Raw genomic sequence first — 25512 nt, forward strand, 5'->3', positions numbered from 1 at the left:
GTACCATTGCCCAAGAGTACCTTTCTTCTGAGCATCCGACTCCAGCATTCAGGGACACGGCTAGCTCTTACAGCACTTTTATGGAAATTAGAAAAGATGTGTCTTCTTCAAATCAAAACGTTTAAGTTACTATATATTGTAGTACAACACAAACAACTGTAAATGGTGGTCATTCTTTTCACAAATTCTCCCAGGGAGTACACACCAGCAGCAGCATGCGCACGCACAGTCTGCACCACCACCCCTTGTTCTCCAAGAGAGATGACCCTTTCAAGTTCAGAGTCAGGTGAGGAACAATTACATCCCTGAGAGCAGTGGGTGAATAAGCAAGAGAATCAACCTCAGAGGAGGTGAGAGGCAGCTGAGAGAGTGCAGCCACACATGTGTGCGTGTCAGTGAATGTACATATACTTATTTTCCTGTACCTGTGCATAGCTATAGTATGTGCGAGTATAGATTTATGTTTGGGGCAGCACAAGAGTTAACATTATTGCTCCAGAACTCCAACTAAAGATCTGGAATATTCATGCCCATCTGTATGTTTTCATAAAAGTGTATATTTATAATGTGAATAATGCCACCTTATATGTGGCACTATTACCTTAACATGTGTAAATTAACTCTGCCTACATTCAATTGTAGACCCAACATCTCTATGTGGATGTATAATAGGAATCTCATTTTTAACATGTCCAAAGCAGACATTTTGATCATCTTCCCCAAATCTGCTTTTTCCTCAATCTCTACCTCAGTAAATGGCACCTCTATTCACCTAGTTGCTCACGCCAGACATTTTTTTCACGCTCTTCTCCCTCACTCTCCATACTCCTATCACCAAATCTAGGAGAAACTATTTCTAAAAGGATGCTGACTGTCCATTTCTCCCTATCTCTATAGATAACACTGTGATACTCATGCTACCATCTCTGGTACTGTCTACAGCAACAGCCTTCTAACTAACTGGTGTCTCGACTTGCACTCTAACCCACCCCGCCATGGCTCTCCGCCTTCCCATCTATAAACCATTTCTCCACATAGTGGCAAGAATAAACTTTACAAGTATAAATCAAACCATAATTGCAGTAGTACTAGAATAAAATCCAAACACTTTAATACAGTTGATAAGATCCTGCATGATCTTGAACCTACCTATCTTTAACCAAATCTACCCATCACTATGCTCTACCCTGTTAAATAAAATTTATGGGAGTCCATTGTTTTAGACTGAGCTCCTGCACTAGGCCCCAAGAGACCAAACCAAAATGTAGTCACTTGTACTAAATGCCATACAATCCAACTGAAACTTTAAGGAAGAAGGAAAGTTCCAAAATGGACCAGTTTTTTCTAAAAACAAGAGATTCACAGCAACTAACTAAAAAAGGGGCCAGTCACCCTGAGCTGGCGTAAAAAGGAACTTATCTCTGCTTTAATCTTTACCAGGTAAGTAACCTGATGTTAATCAATATGCTTTTTTTGGTATTACAGATGATCCACCACTTACAATGGAGTTATGTCCTGGTAAGTCCATCATAGGTTGAAAATATTGTTAGTCAAAAATGTATTTAATGCCCCTAACCTACCAAGCATCATAGCCTAGCCCAGCCTACTTTAAACATAATCAGAACATTTACAATAGCCTACAGGTGGGCAGAATCATCTAACATGAAGTCTATTTTATAATACAGTGTCAAATAGTTCATATAGTTTATTAAATACCGTACTGAAGTACGGTTTCTACTAAATGTGTATCATTTCCATACCATCATAAAGTCAAAAAATAGTTCAACAGAACCATTGTAAATTGGGGACTGTCTGTATTGTGTTTCCTTGTTCCTGGTCTGGCTACCTTATCAGAACCAACTCTCTCCCATGCCCAGTGCACCCTTTCTATATTATAGAATGGGATGTTGCCTGATTCATGAATCACTACAAAAACCAATCAGATCTTTAAATTTGTTGGAATTTCAACCCACGCTGCCTTCTTTCCATTTGTCAAATCCATCAAGCTCTTTTCTGCTTCAGGGGCTTTCCCCATCTTGTTCCCTCTCGCCAGAACATTCTCACACTCCACTCTCTGCCCACCTAATTCATTCCCATCCTCTAGAGTTCAGCTCAAAAGTTTCTTCCTGGAAAAGATCTTCATAAGTTCGTAAAACAAAACTGGGTCTACTTGTTTATCTTGGAACTCTTCTTATTTTCTTAGCATTTATCACTTGTAATTACGTACTTATTTATAGTTTATTTGTTTAATATCTGTCACCCAACGTGAACATAAACTCCATTATAGTTTATCTTGAGCAATACTGAAATTGTAACACCTACCACAGTGTATCTGCGTGGAACACAGTAACATCTTTAATACCTATTGTTTGAATAAACAAATGAACATGAGCTGACAGCTTCCTATCATTAAAAACAAACAAACAAAAAAAACAACAACCTGATCATTGTAGAAAATTCAGGAAAGTATGAAGGAAACAATAAAAGAAAACCCAACTAAACCTTGGTTATATATCCTACTAAGTGAACATTTACAGGGATCATACCATATACAGTCTCATTACTATTTTTTCACTAAAGTAGAGATACATTTTAAATGGAATTCAGGGTTTAAAGTCAGCATGTGAGGTGAAAACCTTGCTATAGAGGGTCAAAATCACCCTTGAAGGTACCTTAGGAAGGCATATGTTGAAATTGACATCGTGTCTGCTCAAGAAACCCATGAGGGTCCACTTTTTCCTTCAAGCTTGTAACATAGCACTGCGCCTGAATCTGAGCACCTGATGAAGTATCTGATATTGTACCAAAAAGACATTTCTTCAAACTCTAGAATCATACCCAGATAAGCAAGATAAGATGCTTACACTACAAAAGGCAAACGAGGACTACAATTAATTTTGAGAATGAAGTTTCCCATCTTTCATTACATATTCTTCCGTAGTCATATGTTCATAAAGGGTAGAGTGCATGCACAAAACACCTGCACTTTTAAAATTCTTTCTCTCCTCTTTTGTTAAGTATATTTACTTGAACTTGCTTAAGTTAAATACATGTATGAGACAATATCAACATATGCTAAAATTATTTACCACAGCTAAAGACATCTCACCGAATTCCACTCATCTAACTGTTTATGCTATCTTAAAGTTTCCTGTATTTCTCGTTCTGTTACTTTGCTAATTTCGTATACTCAACCCTCATTTGGAACATAGACATCTACTTTTAAAATTCAATTAAGATTTTTGGTAACTTCTTAAGTTTTTTTAACTGTGGTAAAATATACATAAAATGTAACCATGACCACGTGCGGTGGCTCACGCCCATAGTCCCAGCACTTTGGGAGGCTGAGGCAGGAAGATCACTTGAGGTCAGGAGTTTGAGACCAGCCTGGCCAACATGGTGAAACCCCGTCTCTGCTAAAAATACAAAAATTAGCTGGGCGTGGTGGTGGGTGCCTATAATCCCAGCTACTCAGGAGGCTAAGGCAGGAGAACTGCTTGAATCTGGGAGGCGGAGGCTGCAGTGAGCTGAGATTGTGCCACTGTACTCCAGCCTGGGTAACAAAGCAAGACTCTGTTTCAAAAAAAAAAAAAAACCCACAAAAAATTAATCATTTTTAAGTGTACACTTCAGTGGCATTAAGTATATTCACACTGTTGTGTAACCATCACCACCATCTATCTCCAGAACTTACTCATCTTCCCAGACTTAAACTCTGTACCCATTAAATAGTAACTTCCCACTCCCCCTAGCCCCAGCCCCTAGTAAACACAATTCTACTTTGTGTCTCCATGAATCTGACTTTTCTAGGTACCTCATATAAGCAGACTGGCTTATTTCAGTTGGCCTAATGTCTTCAGAGTTCATCCATGTTGTAGCATGTACCAGAATTTCATTCCTCTTTAAGGCTGAATAATACTCCATTACACATATATGTCACATTTTGTTATCCATTCATAGATCAATAGACATTGGGTTGTTTCCACCTCTTGGCCACTGTGAATAATGCTGTTATGAACATGGGTGTACAAATAGCTCTTGAAGATCCTACTTTCACTTTGTTGGGGTATATATTTAAAAGTGGAATTACTGGATCATACTATAATTCTATGTTTAATTTTTTGAGGAATAGCCACAATGTTTTCCGTAATGGCTATACCATTTTACATTCCCACCAGCAATAAGCAGTGGTTCCAATTTCTCCATGTCCCTAACAACACTGATAATTTTCCATTCTTTGCTTTTTTATTTATTTATTTTTTATTATACTTTAAGTTTTAGGGTACATGTGACAACATGCAGGTTTGTTACATATGTATACATGTGCCATGTTGGTGTGCTGCACCCATTAACTCATCATTTAACATTAGGTATATCTCCTAATGCTATCCCTCCCCCCTTCCCCCACCCCACAACAGGCCCCGGTGTGTGATGTTCCCTTCCTGTGTCCATGTGTTCTCACTGTTCAATTCCCACCTATGAGTGACAACATGCGGTGTTTGGTTTTTTGTCTTTGCGATAGTTTGCTGAGAATGATGGTTTCCAGCTTCATCCATGTCCCTACAAAGGACATGAACTCATCCTTTTTTATGGCTGCATAGTATTCTATGGTGTATATGTGCCACATTTAATTAATCCAGTCTATCATTGTTGGACATTTGGGTTGGTTCCAAATCTTTGCTATTGTGAATAGTGCCGCAATAAACATACGTGTGCATGTGTCTTTATAGCAGCATGATTTATAATCCTTTGGGTATATACCCAGTAATGGAATGGCTGGGTCAAATGGTATTTCTAGTTCTAGATCCCTGAGGAATCGCCACACTGACTTCAACAATGGTTGAACTAGTTTACAGTCCCACCAACAGTGTAAAAGTGTTCTTATTTCTCCACCTCCTCTCCAGCACCTGTTGTTTCCTGACTTTTTAATGATCGCCATTCTAACTGGTGTGAGATGGTATCTCATTGTGGTTTTGATTTGCATTTCTCTGATGGCCAGTGATGATGAGCATTTTTTCATGTCTGTTGGCTGCATAAATGTCTTCTTTTGAGAAGTGTCTGTTCATATCCTTCGCCCACTTGTTGATGGGGTTGTTTGTTTCTTTCTTGTAAATTTGTTGGAGTTCATTGTAGATTCTGGATATTAGCCCTTTATCAGATGGGTAGATAGCAAAATTTTTCTCCCATTCTGTAGGTTGCCTGTTCATTTTGATGGTAGTTTCTTTAACTGTGCAGAAGCTCTTTAGTTTAATTAGATCCCATTTGTCAATTTTGGCTTTTGTTGCCATTGCTTTTTGTGTTTTAGACATGAAGTCCTTGACCATGCCTGTGTCCTGAATGGTATTGCCTAGGTTTTCTTCTAGGGTTTTTATGATTTTCGGTCTAACATGTAAGTCTTTAATCCATCTTGAATTAATTTTTGTATAAGGTATAAGGAAGGGATCCACTTTCAGCTTTCTACATATGGCTAGGCAGCTTTCCCAGCACCATTTATTAAATAGGGAATCCTTTCCCCATTGCTTGTTTTTCTCAGGTTTGTCAAAGATCAGATAGCCGTAGATGTGCCGCATTATTTCTGAGGGCTCTGTTCTGTTCCGTTGGTCTATATCTCTGTTTTGGTACCAGTACCATGCTGTTTTGGTTACTGTAGCCTTGTAGTATAGTTTGAAGTCAGGTAGCGTGATGCCTCCAGCTTTGTTCTTTTGTCTTAGGATTGACATGGCGATGCAGGCTCTTTTTCTGTTCCAAATGAACTTTAAAGTCGTTTTTTCCCATTCTGTGAAGAAAGTCATTGGTAGCTTGATGGGGATGGCATTGAATCTATAAATTACCTTGGGCAGTATGGACATTTTCACGATATTGATTCTTCCTACCCATGAGCATGGAATGTTCTTCCATTTGTTTGTATCCTCTTTTATTTCATTGAGCAGTGGTTTGTAGTTCTCCTTGAAGAGGTCCTTCACATCCCTTGTAAGTTGGATTTCTAGGTATTTTATTCTCTTTGAAGCAATTGTGAATGGGAGTTCACTCATGATTTGGCTCTCTCTTTGTCTGTTATTGGTGTATAGGAACGCTTGTGATTTTTCTACATTGATTTTGTATCCTGTGACTTTGCTGAAGTTGCTTATCAGCTTAAGGAGATTTTGGGCTGAGACAATGGGGTTTTCTAGATATACAATCATGTCATCTGCAGACAGGGACAATTTGAGTTCCTCTTTTCCTAATTGAATACCCTTTATTTCCTTCCCCTGCCTGATTGCCCTGGCCAGAACTTCCAACACTGTGTTGAATAGGAGTGGTGAGAGAGGGCATCCCTGTCTTGTGCCAGTTTTCAAAGGGAATGCTTCCAGTTTTTGCCCATTCAGTATGATACTGGCTGTGGGTTTGTCATAGATAGCTCTTATTATTTTGAGATATGTCCCATCAATACCTAATTTATTGAGAGTTTTTAGCATGAAGGGTTGTTGAATTTTGTCAAAGGCCTTTTCTGCATCTATTGAGATAATCATGTGGTTTTTGTCTTTGGTTCTGTTTATATGCTGGATTACATTTACTGATTTATGAATGTTGAACCAGCCTTGCATCCCAGGGATGAAGCCCACTTCATCATGGTGAATAAGCTTTTTGATGTGCTGCTGGATTCGGTTTGCCAGTATTTTACTGAGGATTTTTGCATCAATGTTCATCAGGGATATTGGTCTAAAATTCTCTTTTTTGGTTGTGTCTCTGCCAGGCTTTGGTATCAGGATGATGCTGGCCCCATAAAATGAGTTAGGGAGGATTCCCTCTTTTTCTATTGATTGGAATAGTTTCAGAAGGAATGGTACCAGCTCCTCCTTGTACCGCTGGTACAATTCGGCTGTGAATCCATCTGGTCCTGGACCGTTTTTGGTTGGTAAGCTATCGATTATTGCCTCAATTTCAGAGCCTGTTATTGGTCTATTCAGAGATTCAACTTCTTCCTGGTTTAGTCTTGGGAAGGTATATGTGTCGAGGGATTTATCCATTTCTTCTAGATTTTCTAGTTTATTTGCATAGAGGTGTTTGTAGTATTCTCTGATGGTAGTTTGTATTTCTGTGGGATCGGTGGTGATATCCCCTTTATCATTTTTTATTGCATCTATTTGATTCTTCTCTCTTTTCTTATTAGTCTGGCTAGCAGTCTATCAATTTTGTTGATCTTTTCAAAAAAACAGCTCCTGGATTCAATGATTTTTTGAAGGGTATATTGTGACTCTATTTCCTTCAATTCTGCTCTTATCTTAGTTATTTCTTGCTTTCTACTAGCTTTTGAATGTGTTTGCTCTTGCTTCTCTAGTTCTTTTAATTGTGATGTTAGGCTGTCAATTTTAGATCTTTCCTGCTTTCTCTTGTGGGCATTTAGTGCTATAAATTTCCCTCTACACACTACTTTGAATGTGTCCCAGAGATTCCGGTATGTTGCGTCTTTGTTCTCACTGGTTTCAAAGAACATCTTTATTTCTGCCTTCATTTCGTTATGTACCCAGTAGTCATTCAGGGGCAGGTTGTTCAGTTTCCATGTAGTCGAGCGGTTTTGGTGAGTTTCTTAATCCTGAGTTCTAGTTTGATTGCACTGTGGTCTGAGAGATAGTTTGTTACAATTTCTGTTCTTTTATATTTGCTGAGGAGTGCTTTACTTCCAACTATGTGGTCAGTTTTGGAATAGGTGTGGTATGGTACTGAGAAGACTGTATATTCTGTTGATTTGGGGTGGAGAGTTCTGTAGATGTCTATTAGGTCTGCTTCATGCAGAGCTGAATTCAATTCCTGGATAGCCTTGTTAACTTTCTGTCTCATTGATCTGTCTAATGTTGACAGTGGGGAGTTAAAGTCTTCACATTATTGTGTGGGAGTCTAAGTCTCTTTCTAGGTCTCTAAGGACTTGCTTTATCAATCTGGGTGCTCCTGTATTGGGTGCACACATATTTAGGATAGTTAGCCCTTCTTGTTGAATTGATCCCTTTACCATTATGTAATGGCCTTCTTTGTCTCTTTTGATCTTTGTTGGTTTAAAGTCTGTTTTATCAGAGACTAGGATTGCAACCCCTGCCTTTTTTTGTTTTCCATTTGCTTGGTAGATCTTCCTCTATCCCTTTATTTTGAGCCTATGTGTGACTCTGCACGTGAGATGGGTTTCCTGAATACAGCACACTGATGGGTCTTGACTCTTTAACCAATTTGCCAGTCTGTGTCTTTTAATTGGAGCATTTAGTCCATTTACATTTAAAGTTAATATTGTTATGTGTGAATTTGATCCTGTCATTATGATGTTAGCTGGTTATTTTGCTCGTTAGTTGATTGATGAAGTTTCTTCCTAGCCTCAATGGTCTTTACAATTTGGCATGTTTTTGCAGTGGCTGGTACCAGTTGTTCCTTTCCATGTTTCGTGCTTCCTTCAGGAGCTCTTTTAGGGCAGGCCTGGTGGTGACAAAATCTCTCAGCATTTGCTTGTCTGTAAAGGATTTTATTTCTCCTTCACTTATGAAGCTTAGTTTGGCTGGATATGAAATTCTGGGTTGAAAATTCTTTTCTTTAAGAATGTTGAATATTGGCCCCCACTCTCTTCTGGATTGGAGTTTCTGCTGAGAGATCAGCTGTTAGTCTGATGGGGTTCCCTTTGTGGGTAACCCGATCTTTCTCTCTGGCTGCCCTTAACATTTTCTCCTTCATTTCAGCTTTGGTGAATCTGATAATTATGTGTCTTGGAGTTGCTCTTCTCGAGGAGCATCTTTGTGGCATTCTCTGTATTTCCTGAATCTGAATGTTGGCCTGCCTTGCTAGATTGGGGAAGTTCTCCTGGATAATATCCTGCAGAGTATTTTCCAACTTGGTTCCATTCTCCCCGTCGCTTTCAAGTACACCAATTAGACGTAGATTTGGTCGTTTCATATAGTCTCATATTTCTTGGAGGCTTTGTTTCTTTTTATTCTTTTTTCTCTAAACTTCTCTTCTCGCTTGATTTCATTCATTTGATCTTCCATCACTGATACCCTTTCTTCCAGTTGATCAAATCGGCTACTGAGGCTTGTACATTCGCCACGTAGTTCTCTTGCCATGGTTTTCAGCTCTATCAGGTCCTTTAAGGACTTCTCTGCATTGGTTATTCTAGTTAGCCATTCGTCTAATCTTTTTTCAAGGTTTTTAACTTCTTTGCCATGGGTTCGAACTTCCTCCTTTAGCTTGGAGTTGTTTGATCATCTGAAGCCTTCTTCTCTCAACTCGTCAAAGTCATTCTCCATCCAGCTTTGTTCCATTGCTGGTGAGGAGCTACGTTCCTTTGGAGGAGGAGAGGCGCTCCGATTTTTAGAATTTTCAGTTTTTCTGCTCTGTTTTTTCCCCATCTCTGTGGTTTTATCTACCTTTGGTCTTTGATGATGGTGACGTACAGATGGGGTTTTGGAGTGGATGTCCTTTCTGTTTGTTAGTAACAGTCAGGACCCTCAGCTGCACGTCTGTTATAGTTTGCTGGAGGTCCACTCCAGACCCTATTTGCCTAGGTATCAGCAGCGGAGGCTGCAGAACAGCGAATATTGGTGAACAGCAAATGTTGCCGCCTGATCGTTCCTCTGAAAGTTTTGTCTCAGAGAAGTACCCGGCCGTGTGAAGTGTCAGTCTGCCCCCCCTGGGGGATGCCTCCCAGTTAGGCTACTCAGGGGTCAGGTCCCACTTGAGGAGGTAATCTGTCCGTTCTCAGATCTCCAGCTGCGTGCTGGGAGAACCACTACTCTCTTCAAAGCTGTCAGACAGGGACATTTAAGTCTGCAGAGGTTTCTGCTGCCTTTTGTTTGGCTATGCCCTGCCCCCAGAGGTGGAGTCTACAGAGGCAGGCAGGCGTCCTTGAGGTGTGGTGGGCTCCACCCAGTTCGAGCTTCCCGGCCGCTTTGTTTACCTACTCAAGCCTCGGCAATGGAGGGCGCCCATCCCCCAGCCTCGCTGCCGCCTTGCAGTTTGATCTCAGACTGCTGTGCTAGCAATGAGCGAGGCTCCGTGGGCATAGGACCCTCCGAGCCAGGTGCGGGATATAATCTCCTGGTGTGCCATTTTTAAAGCCCGTTGGAAAAGCGCAGTATTAGGGTGGGAGTGACCCGATTTTCCAGGTGCCGTCTGTCACTCCTTTCCTTGGCTAGCAAAGGGAATTCCATGACCCCTTGCGCTTCCCGGGTGAGGCGATGCCTTGCCCTGCTTTGGCTCACGCTCGGTGCGCTGCACCCACTGTCCTGCACCCACTGTCCGACAATCCCTAGTGAGATGAACCCAGTACCTCAGTTGGAAATGCAGAAATCATTCGTTTTCTGCATCGCTCACACTGGGAGCTGCAGACTGGAGCTCTTCCTATTCGGCCATCTTGGCTCTCTCCGCTTATTTTTTAAAATAACAGTGATTGTAATGGGTGTGAAGTGGTATCTTAGTATGGTTTTGTTTGGTATTTCCCTCATGATTAATGATGTAGAGAAGATTTTCAGGTGTTTATTGGCTATTTGCACGTCTTCCTTGGAGAAATGTCCATCAGATTCTGTGCCCATTTATGAATCAGATTGTTTGGGTTATTGTTGTTGAGTTGTAAGGGTTCCTTACATATTTTAGGTATTAATCTCTCATCAGATATATGATTTGCAAATATTTTCTCCTATTCTGTGAGTCACCTTTTCATTCTGTTGACTGGGTTATGTGTACAAAAGTTTTGAATTTTGATAAAGTCTCCCATATATATTTTCCTTTTGTTGCCTTTGTTTTTTTGTTTTTGTTTTTCTTCTTTGAGACGTGGTCTCACTCTGTTGCCCAGAGTGGAGTGCAGTGGCGCAATCATAGTTCACTGCAGCCTTAAACTCCAGGGTTCAAGTGATACTCATGCCTCAGCCTTCCGAGTAGCTGGGACTACAAGCGTAGGCCATCATGCTTGGCTGATTTTTAATTTTTTGTAGAGACAGGGTCTTGCTATATTGCCCAGGCTGATCTCAAACTCCAGGGCTCAGGCAATCCTCCCATCTCGGCCTCCCAAAGTGCTGGCATTACAGGCATGAGCCACCGCACCTGGCCTGGACATTTAAGTAATACAATGCGCCAACTCTGGAAACCAGATTCTACTTCCATCTCAGGGTTTGGTGTTGTTGCTTTATGTTGTTTTAATAACTTCTCTGAATTAATTCTGTAAAGTCTATATTCTTTTTATATATGGCCATTGAAGTTACTACTCAATTAGCTTAATGGTCAGCTAATGCCTGAACAGGGATTTCCTTAAATGCCTAGAACCAATAAATCTCCCGGCCTTCATCAAATGGCTCCACACATATGTTGGCGTGTACCTTCAACACTGACCTAGGCAGCTGTCAACTTTACCTTAGCCTTCCCTTTTCTTCTTGTACAGATCCTCAAGGTCAGCCAGAGATAAGACCTAGCGCCTTGGGTCTTTCCCGAGCATACACAGGCCTACACATATATGGGGTCTCCCAGAGTCTTAGGAATATGTCAGCGCCTTTCAAAGAATCTATCAACATCTTATCCTCGGGTGTTACTTTTAAGCTTTCCAGTTAGTTTACTGTTTACCTCAACTGCTAGTCCACACCTCAGCCATTATGATATTAAAATACTTGTCTGTAAATGTTTTTGATAAACATCTTTCCCTCCCCTTCACCAGAGGCCTTTAGCACTGGATGGCTCCCAGTCAGGTCAAGTAAAGATAAGCCTTTTGTGTGGAATCTTCACAGAACCACTAGATAGGTCAAATATTAACAATTCTTTAGGAAGGAACTTTTAAAAGAGGCCCAGCTCCATTTTGCATCCTCTGGTCTTGGAAAAGAAAGCTATATTTCTTAAGGCTATCACTGAGCTGAGGTACTGGTAATGGGACTAGGGCAAGTTAAAATGCTAACGCTTACTGTGCTTAGTGGGATTTGGCCATTTTTCTTGAATAAATACTCCCTGGGTTGCTATTAAGACTGGTTTATTTGCAGACATTTATCTCTTTCTTTGGATGGCTGTTTCCTTTGCCCCAGTTTTTTGCCATCGTTGTTTGCATCAGTTCTATTATTTACTGATTCTCAACTGAAGAACAGTTATTTGGCCCAAATATTTGCTAACAATGATGTATGTCTTGCTCTTGGCCCCAAACTCTAATTGGCTCCTCTCATAGCTATAGATGTACAACATATTCATAGATAACGGCTAGGAATTAGAACAATTTCTAGGCTTTCATCCAGTGTAGGTCTACTGGTCTAAGAAAGGATTATTTTCTATTCCCAACTTCCTCACTCTCAGAATAGATGAAAACATGAAAAAACAATCTCAAGTGTGTATGGCAACTAGATCTCTTTTTGTCGTACTGATGCATACAGTCCTTTATTACAGAAACTATATTTATCAGGATACAGTGTGCCAGTCCTGAGTCATTTTCTTCTCCCATCACCTACACTGTTCAATCTTTCTCTAAGTTAATCTCTCCAATCAGATGGAAGTGTTAGTGACATATATCGATAGCAGGACACTGGAGGCCTCAGAAAGTACTAGCACATCTGACCAGGTTTCTACTGTTTACAGACATTCTGTCTTCTCAACTATGAGTAAGTGGGATAGAAGATTTTCCTACCTACAATCAATTAAGTGAGCTTGTTTTCTTTCTGGTAGCCATTAACAGTGTTTTTAAAACCATAGCCTTGCAAGGAGTAAACATTTCTTCATTTATGGCTATAAACTTAACAATCTTAACTTGTGGTGAGTATTTTTGTGGTTCTTTTTTTTCAATGCCATCATTGTGGGAAATCAGGCGAGGTTGTATCAGAGGCTTTAGTGCAGTTACTATCAGAAGCTAGTTTGGTTCTCTTTCATATCAAAGTAACAAAAATGTCTGCCTAGGACCAGGGGCAACTTCTCCTTTCTTTGTAATTTCTATATATATAATGATATTTATAGACAATCATGGAAAAAACAATTTGTCTAAAGTGAATCAAGTCATATCCCGTCGACAACTCAAAATACTGTCCCACCAATCAAAACCCTACACCACACTAACTCTGCACCCTTAACTTAAAATCTCCATAGGAAATATTTATCTAGTGCCTCCATGGGGTATTATTCATTTCCTAACTCTGCAGCTCCTCCATAGTGGATTCACAGGGATGCTGCAGGATAGTTTAAAATTCTAGGGAAAGGACAGTGATAAACTACTAGCTCAAGGTCAAAGTGTCAACATCAGATAGTGCTATGTTCTTTTCAATGCTGTTGTGCCTTGGCAAAAGCTGGATTTTTGGCAGCTGCTGTAATAAAAGGCAGAAAATAAGAGGGTCCAATCTCATCTCATGGTTTGGGAAGTTGCACAGTGTCCAACAGCTACACATATGTCATTAGTAAGTCATCATTGTTATTTATGAACAAATTTTTTTTTTCAAAAACCAAAACCAAAAATAAATAACAAATGTGTTAAATTAGTTGTCAGAGGAAAACAATTAGTATTTATGTCCTAATTCCTTAGTTGCTATTTGAAAAAATAATTGCTTATTATATATAAAGCAGAGAAAATAAATCAGTGAAACACTAAGGGTACTGTGAACCAAGAAAGCTTAGAAACTTTGCCCTAGATGGAGCCCACTAACCCAAATAATGATCCATACAATTTCCTTCATCAAATATTATAAATGCTTATGTGTATATATCTGATCAAATAACTCACCTATCTGAACCAGAGATCAAAGTATGAGAAGTTCCATATTTCACTGAAAAATTAAAGAGCACTGGACTTTTGTCACTCCAGAATCAACTAGCCAATACACAAATAAAATATCAAACAATAAAACTTCGAATAATTTCTGCATAATACCTGAATGGGAGCTTTCAACGGTGGTATCTGATTTGGAATCCGGAGATGGAGGAAGTTGTCTTAATTGTGGAACATAATACATCTTGGTACTACCAGAAGGCTTATATGGCAATAATAAAGGCTGGCCTAAGGAGGTAAAAATCAGAACAATTAATATGAAAAACATTTGTTAATTCATTGAACAAATATGGAATGCCTTCTATGTTTCAGGCAGTGTTCATGACTTTTGGAATTTATGAGTGAACAAAGAGAAATGTATCTCTGCCTTCAAGAAGAATGAGAACTCTAGAGGAGGAAAATATACAGTAAATAATTAACATACTAAATGAGTAAATTATCTAGCATTTTAATACATTATAAGTGATACAGGGAAAATATAGAAATGCTGAAGGTAATTAAGAATACAGGAGAAATTGGGGTTTAAATGCAGGGGAAACAGTTTAAGTAGGATGGTAGGGATATGTTTCATTGAGATGACTTTTTAGCAATCCATTCCATATATAGATGACTCTAACTAAAAAACATGTTATCTTACATCGAACCCTAACCTGGTCATAATTAAGCCCTTATACTGGTCTTATTCTGCTTCCAGAGTCCTAGAAAATAAGTCTAATTCTCATCTATGTGACAGGGCTTCAAAACATAGTTTCCACTGCAAGAGTATGAATTTTCAATATTAAGAAAATATATAAACGTAAAAATTACAAGGTCCTACCACTCAAGGATAATTATTGTTAACATTTTAATGTATAACTCACCCATCTTTTCCTGTTTTTTATTTGTTTACAAAGTTGTCTGCATATAGTATGCATAATTTGAAATTCAGCTTTTCTATTATTTATAATAAAAATATTCATTTTACTTCCTATTCTTCACATTTTTATGGTTATACCAGATTAAATATAGTCAACTCTTAGCCTAATGTTGAAAATGCAGGTTGTGTTAAAATGTTCAATTATAAAGAATTCTGTGAATAAAGATTTTCCTGTTTATACTTATTCTCCCCCATCACCCATCCAAGGTAAATTCTTTTTACAAAGTGAAAAATTACACCATTCATGAAGTTTTTAAAAAAGTACTGACTGCTAAATTGCTTATTATTATGTCTGTGACAATTTACTCTTCCTCCAACAGCACATGTAGTCATTAAGAAATGATTAATTGCTAATAGAGGTAAATGGAATCTCATTTAAAAAATATGCCCTCATCTTACTATTATGGACATTTTTTTTCTATATACTAGTTTTTCTTTCATGATTGGTAGAAACTGTCAAATATGACCTTGTGTCCAACTTCCCTACCTCCTTACACCTATACATCTATATACACTTCCAATCTCCCTTACAGCCATGTGTGAACATATGGGTAACTTTGTTCAGCCCATGGGAAGAGTGCAAGAATGTGTGAAACTTCCAGGCATTCCAGTAAAGGTATCCCATTAAAGCCCCCCACTTCCTAGATACTGCAGATCATGATAGCTGTAGCAGTTACTCTAGACCCAGAAATGGAAGTCACACTTCCAGAGATGGAAGGATGCCACAGCCACCAGATATGCAACTCAGCTATCTGCTCTAGACTACTTACCTGTAATTTAGGGTTTCTGTGATAAAATAGCATATACCATAGCCTAAAGCAATAAGAAACACAATTCCCAGGAAAGTCTTGGTGATGTGCTGGAATCAGAGCCAGCTGACTTGGGCGTATGCAACCTAGTAAGACACCAGCCAAAATGGCCAAGGGAAGCACTTGCACCACTCCATACCCAAACCTAGACAGCACAGCTTGCAGCTCCAGGAGAGGGTCCTTCCTTTCACTTCGGAAGACGGAAGATTAAACAGACCTTTCTCTTGCAACCTGGATACCAGCTCAGCCACAGAATGATAGAGATGCCAGGCAGAGTCCTGAGGCCTCCATTCCATGACCTAGTTCCTGGACATTTCTAGACATACCCTGGGCCAGAAAGGAACTTGCTGCCTTGCAGGGAAGGACCCAGTCCTGGCAGGATTCATCACCTGCTGACTAAAGAGTACTTGGGTCCTGAATAGTGAGCAGTGGTAGCCAGGCAGTACTCACCTGGGTGAGACTCAGAGATGTGCTGGCTTCAGGTGTGACCCAGCACATTTCCCAGCTATGGTGGCTATGAGGAGAGACTCCCTTTGCTTGAGAAAAGGAGAGGGAAGATTAAATAGGACTTTGTTTTGCAGCTTAGGTGCCAGCTCAGCCACAGAGGGGTAGAGTACAAAGTAAGCTCCAGGAGTTCCTGATTCCAGGTGTTGGCTTGTGGATGGCATTTCTGGACCTGCCCTGGGCCAGAAGGGAGGCCATTGCCCTGAAGTGAGAGTCCCAGGCCTAGAAGCATTCACCCAAGCTGATGAAAGAGCCCTTGGGCCTTGAATGAATATCAGCAGTAGGCAGTCAGCAGTCACCACAAGCCTGGGGCAGTGGTGGCCATGGGGAGTGACTCCTCTGTTTGTGGAAAAGAGGAAAGAATAAGAAGAACTTTTTGTCTTGTGGCATGGATGCCAGTTCAGCCACAGCAGAATAAAGCACTAAGGTTTCTGACTTCAGGTCATGGCTCCCAGACAGCAATTCTGGACCTGCCTAGGGCCAGGGGGAAATCGCCACCCTGAAGGAAAGCACACAAGACTCCCTGGCTTTGCCACCTGCTGATTGTAGAGCCCCAGGGCCTGGAACAAACATAGGCAGTATCCAGCAAGTGGTTCCCGTAGACCTCAGGCGAGAACCAGTGTGTGCTGGCTTCAGGTCTAACCTAGAACAGTCCCACTGGTGGTGGCCACAGGGGTGCTTGTGTCACACCAGCTCCAAGCAGCTCAGCACAGAGACAGACTCCATTTCTTTGGGAGAAAGTAAAGGAAAAGAACAAGAGTCTCTACCTGGTAATCCAGAGAATTCTTCTGGATCTTATCAGAAACTTCTGATATGGTTTGGCTCTGAGTACCCAACCAAATCTCATCTCAAATGGTAATCCCCATATGTTGAGGCAGAGACCTGGTGGGAGGTGATTAGATTATGGGTGTGGTTCCCACCTTGTTCTCACGATAGTGAGGGAATTCTCATGAGATCTTGATGGTTTAGAAGTGGCAGTTTCCCCTGAGCTCTCTTTCTCCTGCTGCCACGTAAGATGTGTCTTGCTTCCCCTTCACCTTCCGCCATGATTGTAAGTTTCCTGAGGCCTCCCCAACCATGTGGAACTGTTAGTCAATTAAACCTCTTTTACTTATAAATTACCAGTCTCAGGTAGTATCTTTAAAGCAGTGTGAAAATGAATACAAAGAATTGGTGCCAGAAGTGGGGCACTGCTATAAAGATAACCTGAACATGTGGAAGCAACTTGGGAACTGGGTAACCGGCAGAGATTGGAACAGGCTGGAGGGCTTAGAGGAAGACAGGAAGATGTGGGAAAGTCTGGAACATTCTAGAGGCTTACTGAAAGGTTTTGACCAAAAATGCTGACAGTGATATGGACAATGAAGTCCAGGTTGAGGTGGTCTCAGATGGAGATGAGAAACTTGTTGGGAACTGGCATAAAGGTCACTTTTGCTATGCATTAGCAAAGAGACTGGCAGCATTTTTCCCCTGCCCTGGAGATCTGAACTTGAAAGAGATGATTTAGGGTATCTGGCAAGAGAAATTTCTAAACAGCAAAGCATTCAAGAGGTTACCTGGCTTATTCTGAAAGCATTCAGTTATGTACATTCACAAAGAGAGGGTTTGAAATTGGAACTTATGTTTAAAAGGGAAGCAGGGCATAAAAGTTTGAAAAATTTGCAGCCTGACTATGCAGTAGAAAAGAAAAACCCATTCAAGGAATTCAAGCTGGCTGCAGAAATTTGCATAAGTAACGAGGAGCCAAATGTTAATAGCCAAGACAATGGGGAAAATGTCTCCAGGGCATGTCAGAGATCTTAACGGGAGTCCCTTCCATCACAGGCCTGGAGGCCTAGGAGGGAAAAATGGTTTTGTGGGCCCCGCCTAGGGCCCAGCTGCTCTGTGCAGCCTTGGGACTTGGTGCCCTGTGTCCCAGCTGCTCCAGCTCCACCTGTGGCTAAAAGGACAGCTCAGGACATTGCTTCAGAGGGTGCAAGCCCCAAGCTTTGACAGTTTCACGTGGTGTTGGGCCTACAGGTGCACAGAAGACAAGAGTTGAACTTTGGGAGCCTCCACCTAGATTTCAGAGGATATATGAATGCCTAGATGTCCAGGAAGAAGTCTGCTGCAGGGGCAGAGCACTCATGGAGAACTTCTACTAGGGAAATGCAGACTGGTAATGTGAGTTGGAGCCCCCACTAATAGTCCCTACTTGGGCACTGCCTAGTGGAGCTGTGAGAAGAGGGCCACCATCCTCTAGACCTCAGAATGGTAGATCCACCAACAGCTTGCACTGTGCACCTGGAAAAGCCGCAGGTACTAAACACCAGCTCATGACAGTAGCTGTGGGAGCTGTGCCCTGCAAAACCTCAGGGGTGGAGCTGCCCAAGGCTGTGGGAGCCAACCCCTTGCATCAGCATGCCCTGGATGTATGACATGGAGTCAAAGGAAATTTTGGAGCTTTAAGATTTAATGACTGCCCAGCCAGGTTTTCAACTTGCATGGGGCCTGTAATCCCTTTGTTTTAGCCAGCTTCTCCCATTTGGAATGGGAACATTTATCCAATGCCTGTACCCTCACTGTATCCTGGAACTAACTAACTTGTTTTTTATTTTACAGGCTCACAGGCAGAAGGGACCCACCTGCCTTGTCTCACATGAGACTTTGGACTTGGACTTTTGGCTTAATGCTAGAATGAGTTGATTCTGGGGGACTATTGGGAAGGCATGATTGGTTTTTAAATGTGAAAAGGACATGAAATTTGGGAGGGGCCAGGAGTGGAATAATATGGTTTGGCTCTGTGTCCCTAGCCAAATCTCATCTCAAATTGTAATCCCCACATGTTGAGGGAGGGACCTGGTGGGAGGTGATTGGATCATGGGGGCAGTTTCTCTAATGCTGTTCTTGTGATAGTGAGGGAGTTCTCATGAGATCTTGATGGTTTTAACGTGGCAGTTATCCCTGAGATCTCACTCTCTCCTGCCACCATGTAAGACGTGCCTTGCTTTCCCTTCGCCTTCTGCCATGATTGTAAGTTTCCTGAGGCCTCCCCAGCCATGCAGAACTGAGTCAACTGAACTCCCTTTCTTTATAAATTAACCAGTCTCAGGTAGCATACTTCTAGGAGTTTGAAAATGGACTAATACAACCTCCAAGGTGGTACCTCTACAAGTCTGCAAGAGCCACAGTGTTACTAGGCTTGAAGTGCCCCCTAATGGAGATATGGCTACAGTGACCAAAAACTCAGATCATAACACCCAACTCCCTTTGAATTCCTTGAAAGCACTCCCAAGAAGGATGGGTATAAACAAAGTCAGACTGTGAAGACTACAATAAATACCTAATTCTTCAATGCTCAGACACCAACAAATATCCACAAGCTTCTAGACCATCTATGAAAACATGACCTCACCAAATGAACTAAATATGACACTAAAAACCAATCCTGGAGAAACAGAGATGTGGAACCTTTCAGACAAAGAATTCAAAAATATCTGTTTTGGCTGGGTGCAGTGGCTCACGCCTGTAATTCCAACACTTTGGGAGGCTGAGGTGGGCAGATCACCTGAGGTCGGGAGTTCGAGACCAGCTTGGCCAACATGGTGAAACCCCGTCTCTACTAAAAATACAAAAATTAGCTGGGTGTGGTGGCACACCCCTGTAGTCCCAGCTACTTGGGAGGGTGAGGCAGGAGAATTGCTTGAACCCAGGGGGCAGAGGCTGCAGCGAGCTGAGACTGCACCACTGTACTCCATCCTCAGCGACACAGCAAGAGTCCATCTCAAAAAAAAAAAGAAAAAAAAAAACTGCTTTGAGGAAACTCAAAGAAATTCAAGATGACACAGAGAAAGAACTCAGAATCCTATAAGACAAATTTAACAAAAAGACTGAAATAATTAAAAAGAATCAAGCAGAAATACTGGAGTAGAAAAATACACCTGACACACTAAAGAATGCATCAGACTCTCTTAACAGCAAAATTGATTAAACACAGTGAGTTTGAAGACAGGCTATTTGAAAATACAGTCAGAGGAGACAAAAGAAAAAAAGGAATAAAAAAGAATAAAGCATGCCTACAGGATCTAGAAAATAGCCTCAAAAGGGCAAATCTAAAATAAAAAATAAAAAGCAGTAGACTAAATCCTCCTATCCAAAGACATACAGTGGTTGAATGAATGCATAAAAAAACAAGACCCAACCATCTATTTCCTACAAGAAACACAATTAACCTATAAAGACCATGAATAGACTAAAAATAAAGGGATGGAAAAAGATATCCCACGCAAATAGAAACCAAAAGAGAGGAAGAACAGCTATACTCATATCAGACAAAATAGACTTTAAGACAAAAATTATAAAAACAGACAAAGGTCATTATATAATGATAAAGAGGTCAATTCAGCAAGAGGATATAACAACTGTAAATATATATGGACCCAACGGTGGAGTACCCAGATATATAAAGCAAGTATTCTTACAGCTAAAGAGAGAGATAGAACCTAATACAATAACAGCTGTAAACTTCAACACCCCGCTTTCAGTATTGGACAGATCATCCAGACAGAAAAATCAACGAAGATACATTGAATGGACCTAATAGGTATTTACAGAACATTTCATCCAACGGCTGCAGAATACACATTGTTCTCAGCACATGGATCATTCTCAAGGATAGGTCATATTTTAGGCCACAAAACAAGTGTTCAAAAATTCAAAAATAATTGTAATTATATCAAGTCATTTCTCTGATCACAATGAAATAAAACTAGAAATCAATAATGAAAGGAACTTTGGAAACTATACAAATGCATGGAAATGAAATAATGTTTCTGAATGACCAGTGGGTCAAGGAAGAAATCAAGAAAGAAATTTACAAATTTCTTGAGACAAATGATAATGGAAACACAACATACCAAAACCTACGGGATACAGCAAAAGCAGTACTAAGAGGAAAGTTTATAGGTATAAGCACCTACATTAAAAAAAATAGAAAAACTTCAAATAAACAACCTAACAACATATGCTAATGAACTAGAAAAGAGCAAATGAAATCCATAATTAGCAGAAAAAAAGAAATAAAGATCAGAGCAAAAATACATAAAATTGATATGAGAAAAACATCGCAAAAGATCAATGAAACAAAAAGTTTGTTTGTTGAAAAGATAAACAAAATCGACAAACCTTTAGCCAGACTAAGAAAAATAGAAGACTCATGTAAATAAAATCAGAGATTAAGAAAGGAGACATTACAACCTATAGCACAGAAATTTAAAGGATGATGAGACACTACTATGAGCAACTTTACACCAATAAATTGAAAAAGCTAGAAAAAAATGGACAAATTCCTAGAAACATACAACCTATCAACCAGGAAGAAATCCAAAATTGAAAGAGACCAATAACAAGCAACAAGGTCAAAGTTGTAATAAAAAGTCTCCCGGGCCGGGCGCGGTGGCTCACGCCTGTAATCCCAGCACTTTGGGAGGCCGAGGCGGGCGGATCACGAGGTCAGGAGATCGAGACCATCCTGGCTAACACGGTGAAACCCCGTCTCTACTAAAAATACAAAAAATTAGCCGGGCGTGATAGCGGGCGCCTGTAGTCCCAGCTACTCGGGAGGCTGAGGCAGGTGAATGGCGTGAACCCGGGAGGCGGAGCTTGCAGTGAGCCGAGATCGCGCCACTGCACTCCAGCCTGGGCGACAGAGCGAGACTCCGTCTCAAAAAAAAAAAAAAAAAAAGTCTCCCAGCAAAGAAAAGCTGAGGACTCAATGGCTTAACTGCTGAATTGTACCAAATAGTTAAAGAAGAACTAATGCCAATCCTACTCAAACTATTCCAAGAAATGGAAGAGGAGAGAATACATCCAAACTCCTTCTACAAGACCAGTAAACCAAAGACACATCCAAAAAAAAAAAGAGAGAAAAAAAAAGAAAACTACAGGCCAATCTCCCTCATGAATATTTATGCAAAAATCCTCAACAAAATACTAGCAAACCAAATTCAACAACACATTAAAAAGATCATTCATCATGACCAAGAAGGATTCATCCCAGGGATGCAAGGATGGTTTAACATATGCTAATCAATCAATGTGATGCCTCATCAACAAAATGGAGGACAAAAACCACATGATCATTTCAACTGACGATGAAAAAACATTTCTTAAAATTCAACATCTCTTCGTGATAAAAACCCTGAAAAAACTAGGTATAGAGAACACATACCTCAACATAATAAAAGCCATATATGACAGACCCACAGCTAGTATCATACTGAATGGGGAAGAAACTGAAAGCCTTTCCTCTAAGATGTGGAACATGACAAGGATGCCTACTTTCAAAACCGTTATTCAACATAGCACTGGAAGTCCTAGCTCGAGCAATCAGACAAGAGAAAGATAGAAAGGAGATCCAGATTGGAAAGGAAGAAGTCAAATTATCCTTGTTTGCAAATGATACAATCTTATATTTGTAAAAACCTAGAGCCTCCACAATCAATAAATTCAGTAAAGTTGCAGAATACAAAAATCAACATACAAAAATCAGTTCACATTTCTATATGTCAACAGTGAACAATGTGAAAAGGAAATTTAAAAATAATCCCATTTACAATAGCCACACATAAAATCAAATACCTAGCAATTAACCAAAGAAGTGAAAGATCTCTATAAAGGAAACTATAGAACACTGATGAAGATAATTGAAGAGGACAACAAAAAAATGGAAAAATATTCCATGTTCATGAATTAGAAGAATCAATATTGTTAAAATGTCCATACTACCTAAAGCAATCGGGTATTCCACTGCATCTGTATTCAAGGCAATCCCTATCAAAATACTAATGACATTCTTCACAGAAATAGAAAAAATCCTAAAATTTATATGGAACCACAAAAGACCCAGAATAGACAAAGCTATCTTAAGCATAAAGAACGAAACTGGAGGAATCACAATATCTAACTTCAAATTATACTACAATACTATAATAACCAAAACATCATGGTACTGGCTTAAAAACAGACACATAAACCAATGAAACAGAACCAGAGAACCCAGAAACAAATCCACACACCTACAGTGAACTCATTTTCGACAAAGGTGCCAAGAACATACACTGGGAAAAAGACGGTCTCTTCAACAAATGGTGCTGGGAAAGCTGGTTATCTACATGCAGAAGAATAAAGCTAAACCTCTATCTTTCATCATATACAGAAATCAAATCAAAATGGATTAAAGACTTAAATCTAAGACCTCAAGCTATGAAACTACAGGAAGAAAACACTGGGAAAACTCTCTAGGACATTAAATATTGGCAAAGATTTCTTGAGTAATATCCCACATATACAGGCAACCAAAGCAAAAATGGACAAATGTGATCACATCAAGTTAAAAAGCTTTCACACAGCAAAGGAAACAACACTGAAGAGACAAACCACAGAATAGGAGGAAACATTTGCAAACTATCCATCTGACAAGGGATTAGTAGCCATAATGTATAAAGAACTGAAACAACTCTATAGGAAAAAAAAAATCTAATAATCCAATTTAAAAACGGGCAAAAGATCTGAACGAACATTTCTCAAAAGAAGACATATAAATGGCAAACAGGCTTATGAAAAGGTGCTCAACATCAGTGATCATCAGAGAAATGCAAAGCAAAACTACAATGAGATACCATCTCACCCCAGTTAAAATGGTTTTATTCAAGAGATATACAACAACAAATGTTGGCAAGAATGTGGAGAAAAGGGAACTCTTGTACACTGTTGCTGGGAATGTAAATTAGTACAACACTATAGAGAACAGTTAGTTTGTAGATTCCTCAAAAAACTACAATTAGAGCTAACATATGATCCAGCAATCCCACTGCTAGGTATATAACCAAAATAAAGTAAGTCAGTATGTCAGCAATAAATCTGCACCCCATGTTTATTGCAACACTGTTCACCATAGCCAAAATTTAGAAGCAACCTAAGTGTCCATCAATAGATTAATGGATAAATTAATCTATTACATATACACAATGTAGTACATATACACAAAGGCAGTACATGCACAATTCAGCCAAAAAAAAATAATGAGATCCTGTCATTTGCAGCAACATGGATGAAATTGGAGGTTATTATATAAAGTGAAATAAGCCAGGCATAGGAACAGAAACTTCACATGTTCTCACTTATTTGTGGGATCTAAAAATTAAAACAACTGAATTCATGGACACACATGAGAGAGAAAGATGGCTACCAGAGACTGGGAAGGGTAGTGAGCAGTGTGGGGGAAGTGAGGATTGTTAATGGGTATAAAAATATAGTTAGATATAATCAGTAAGATATAGTATTTGATAGCACAACAGGGTCTACAGTCAATAATTCACTGTACATTTTTAAATAACCAAAAGACAGCTAGGCATGGTGGCTCACATCTGTAATCCAGCACTTTGGGAGGCCAATGCGGGCAGATCACTTGAGATCAGGAGTTCGAGACCAGCCTGGTCAACATGGTGAAACCCTGTCTCTACTAAAAATACAAAAATTAGCCAGGCGTGGTGGCGGGTGCCTGTAATCCCAGCTACTCAGGAGGCTGAGGCAGAATTGCTTGAACCAAGGAGGCAGAGGTTGCAGTGAGCTGAGATCATGCCACTGTACTCCAGCCTGGGTGACAGAGCAAGACTCCATCTCAAAAAAAATAAATACTTAAAAAATAAAATAACCAAAATAATGTAACTGGATTGTTAACACAAAGAATGGATAAATGCTTGAGGTGATGGATATCCCATTTACCTTGATGGAATTATTATACGTTGTATGCCTATATCAAAATAGCTCATGTACCTCATAAATATCTATGTCTACTATATACCCAGACAAATTAAAAATAAAAATAAATTCGTAAAGATAAATTACGCAGTTCAAAAGAACAGTTCCATTAGAACTTTGTGCAGAATTACTTTAGAGTATAAATTTATGTGGGAATAAATGATACCTTTACAATATTCAGCCTTCCATTCTAGAATCATACCTTTTAATTTAGTAAATTATTATTTTCTATCTTTACAAAAAGGATTAGTGTTTCCTGCATTAGGTCATTTAAAATTTTTGTTTAGGTTATTTCTGAGCATTTCATAGGGTTGTATTGCTCATATGATTATGAATTTTCAATGTAGCTACCATTTCTCATGGCCGAACGCCTCCAGCTCCTTCCGTTTATCCTCATTCTTATAGACCACGGTTTTCTCTTATATCCTGTAACCATTTCTAGATGGACTCCTAGTTGCTCATCTCTAGTTAATAAAACCCAAAATCCTCTAGACTGATTCTGATAGTCCTGGAGTAGAATGAGCTCTCCTCTGGAAACAATAATCTTTTTTTTTTTTGGTGGGGAAGGGGGAAGGAGTCTCACTCTGTCGCCCAGGCTGGAGTGCACTGGCACGATCTCTGCTTACTGCAACCTCCACCTTCCGGGTTCAAGCAATTCTCCTGCCTCAGCCTCCCGAGTAGCTGGGATTACAGGCATGTGCCACCATGCCTGGCTAATTTTTGTATTTTTAGTACAGATGAGGTTTCACCATGTT

General features: G+C 39.9%; 1 protein-coding gene across 11 annotated transcripts in view; it reads right to left on the reverse strand.

Annotated features, from left to right (window-relative positions):
* Positions 1-25512, reverse strand: part of ALMS1 (ALMS1 centrosome and basal body associated protein) — a 259158-nt gene that overhangs the window by 86445 nt on the left and 147201 nt on the right. For all 11 annotated transcript variants that reach the window (XR_008546450.2, XR_010149365.1, XR_010149367.1 and 8 more), the window contains exon 11: positions 13832-13957. Coding sequence is in view for 5 of the 11 variants with exons in the window: in XM_016948786.3 (XP_016804275.3) it covers positions 13832-13957 (126 nt within the window). In the remaining 6 variants the exon portion in view is untranslated. The remainder of the gene's footprint in view (positions 1-13831; positions 13958-25512) is intronic.

This window comes from Pan troglodytes, chromosome 12 (genome assembly GCF_028858775.2).
Source record: "Pan troglodytes isolate AG18354 chromosome 12, NHGRI_mPanTro3-v2.0_pri, whole genome shotgun sequence".
In the NCBI taxonomy this organism is placed as follows: Eukaryota; Metazoa; Chordata; class Mammalia; order Primates; family Hominidae; genus Pan; species Pan troglodytes.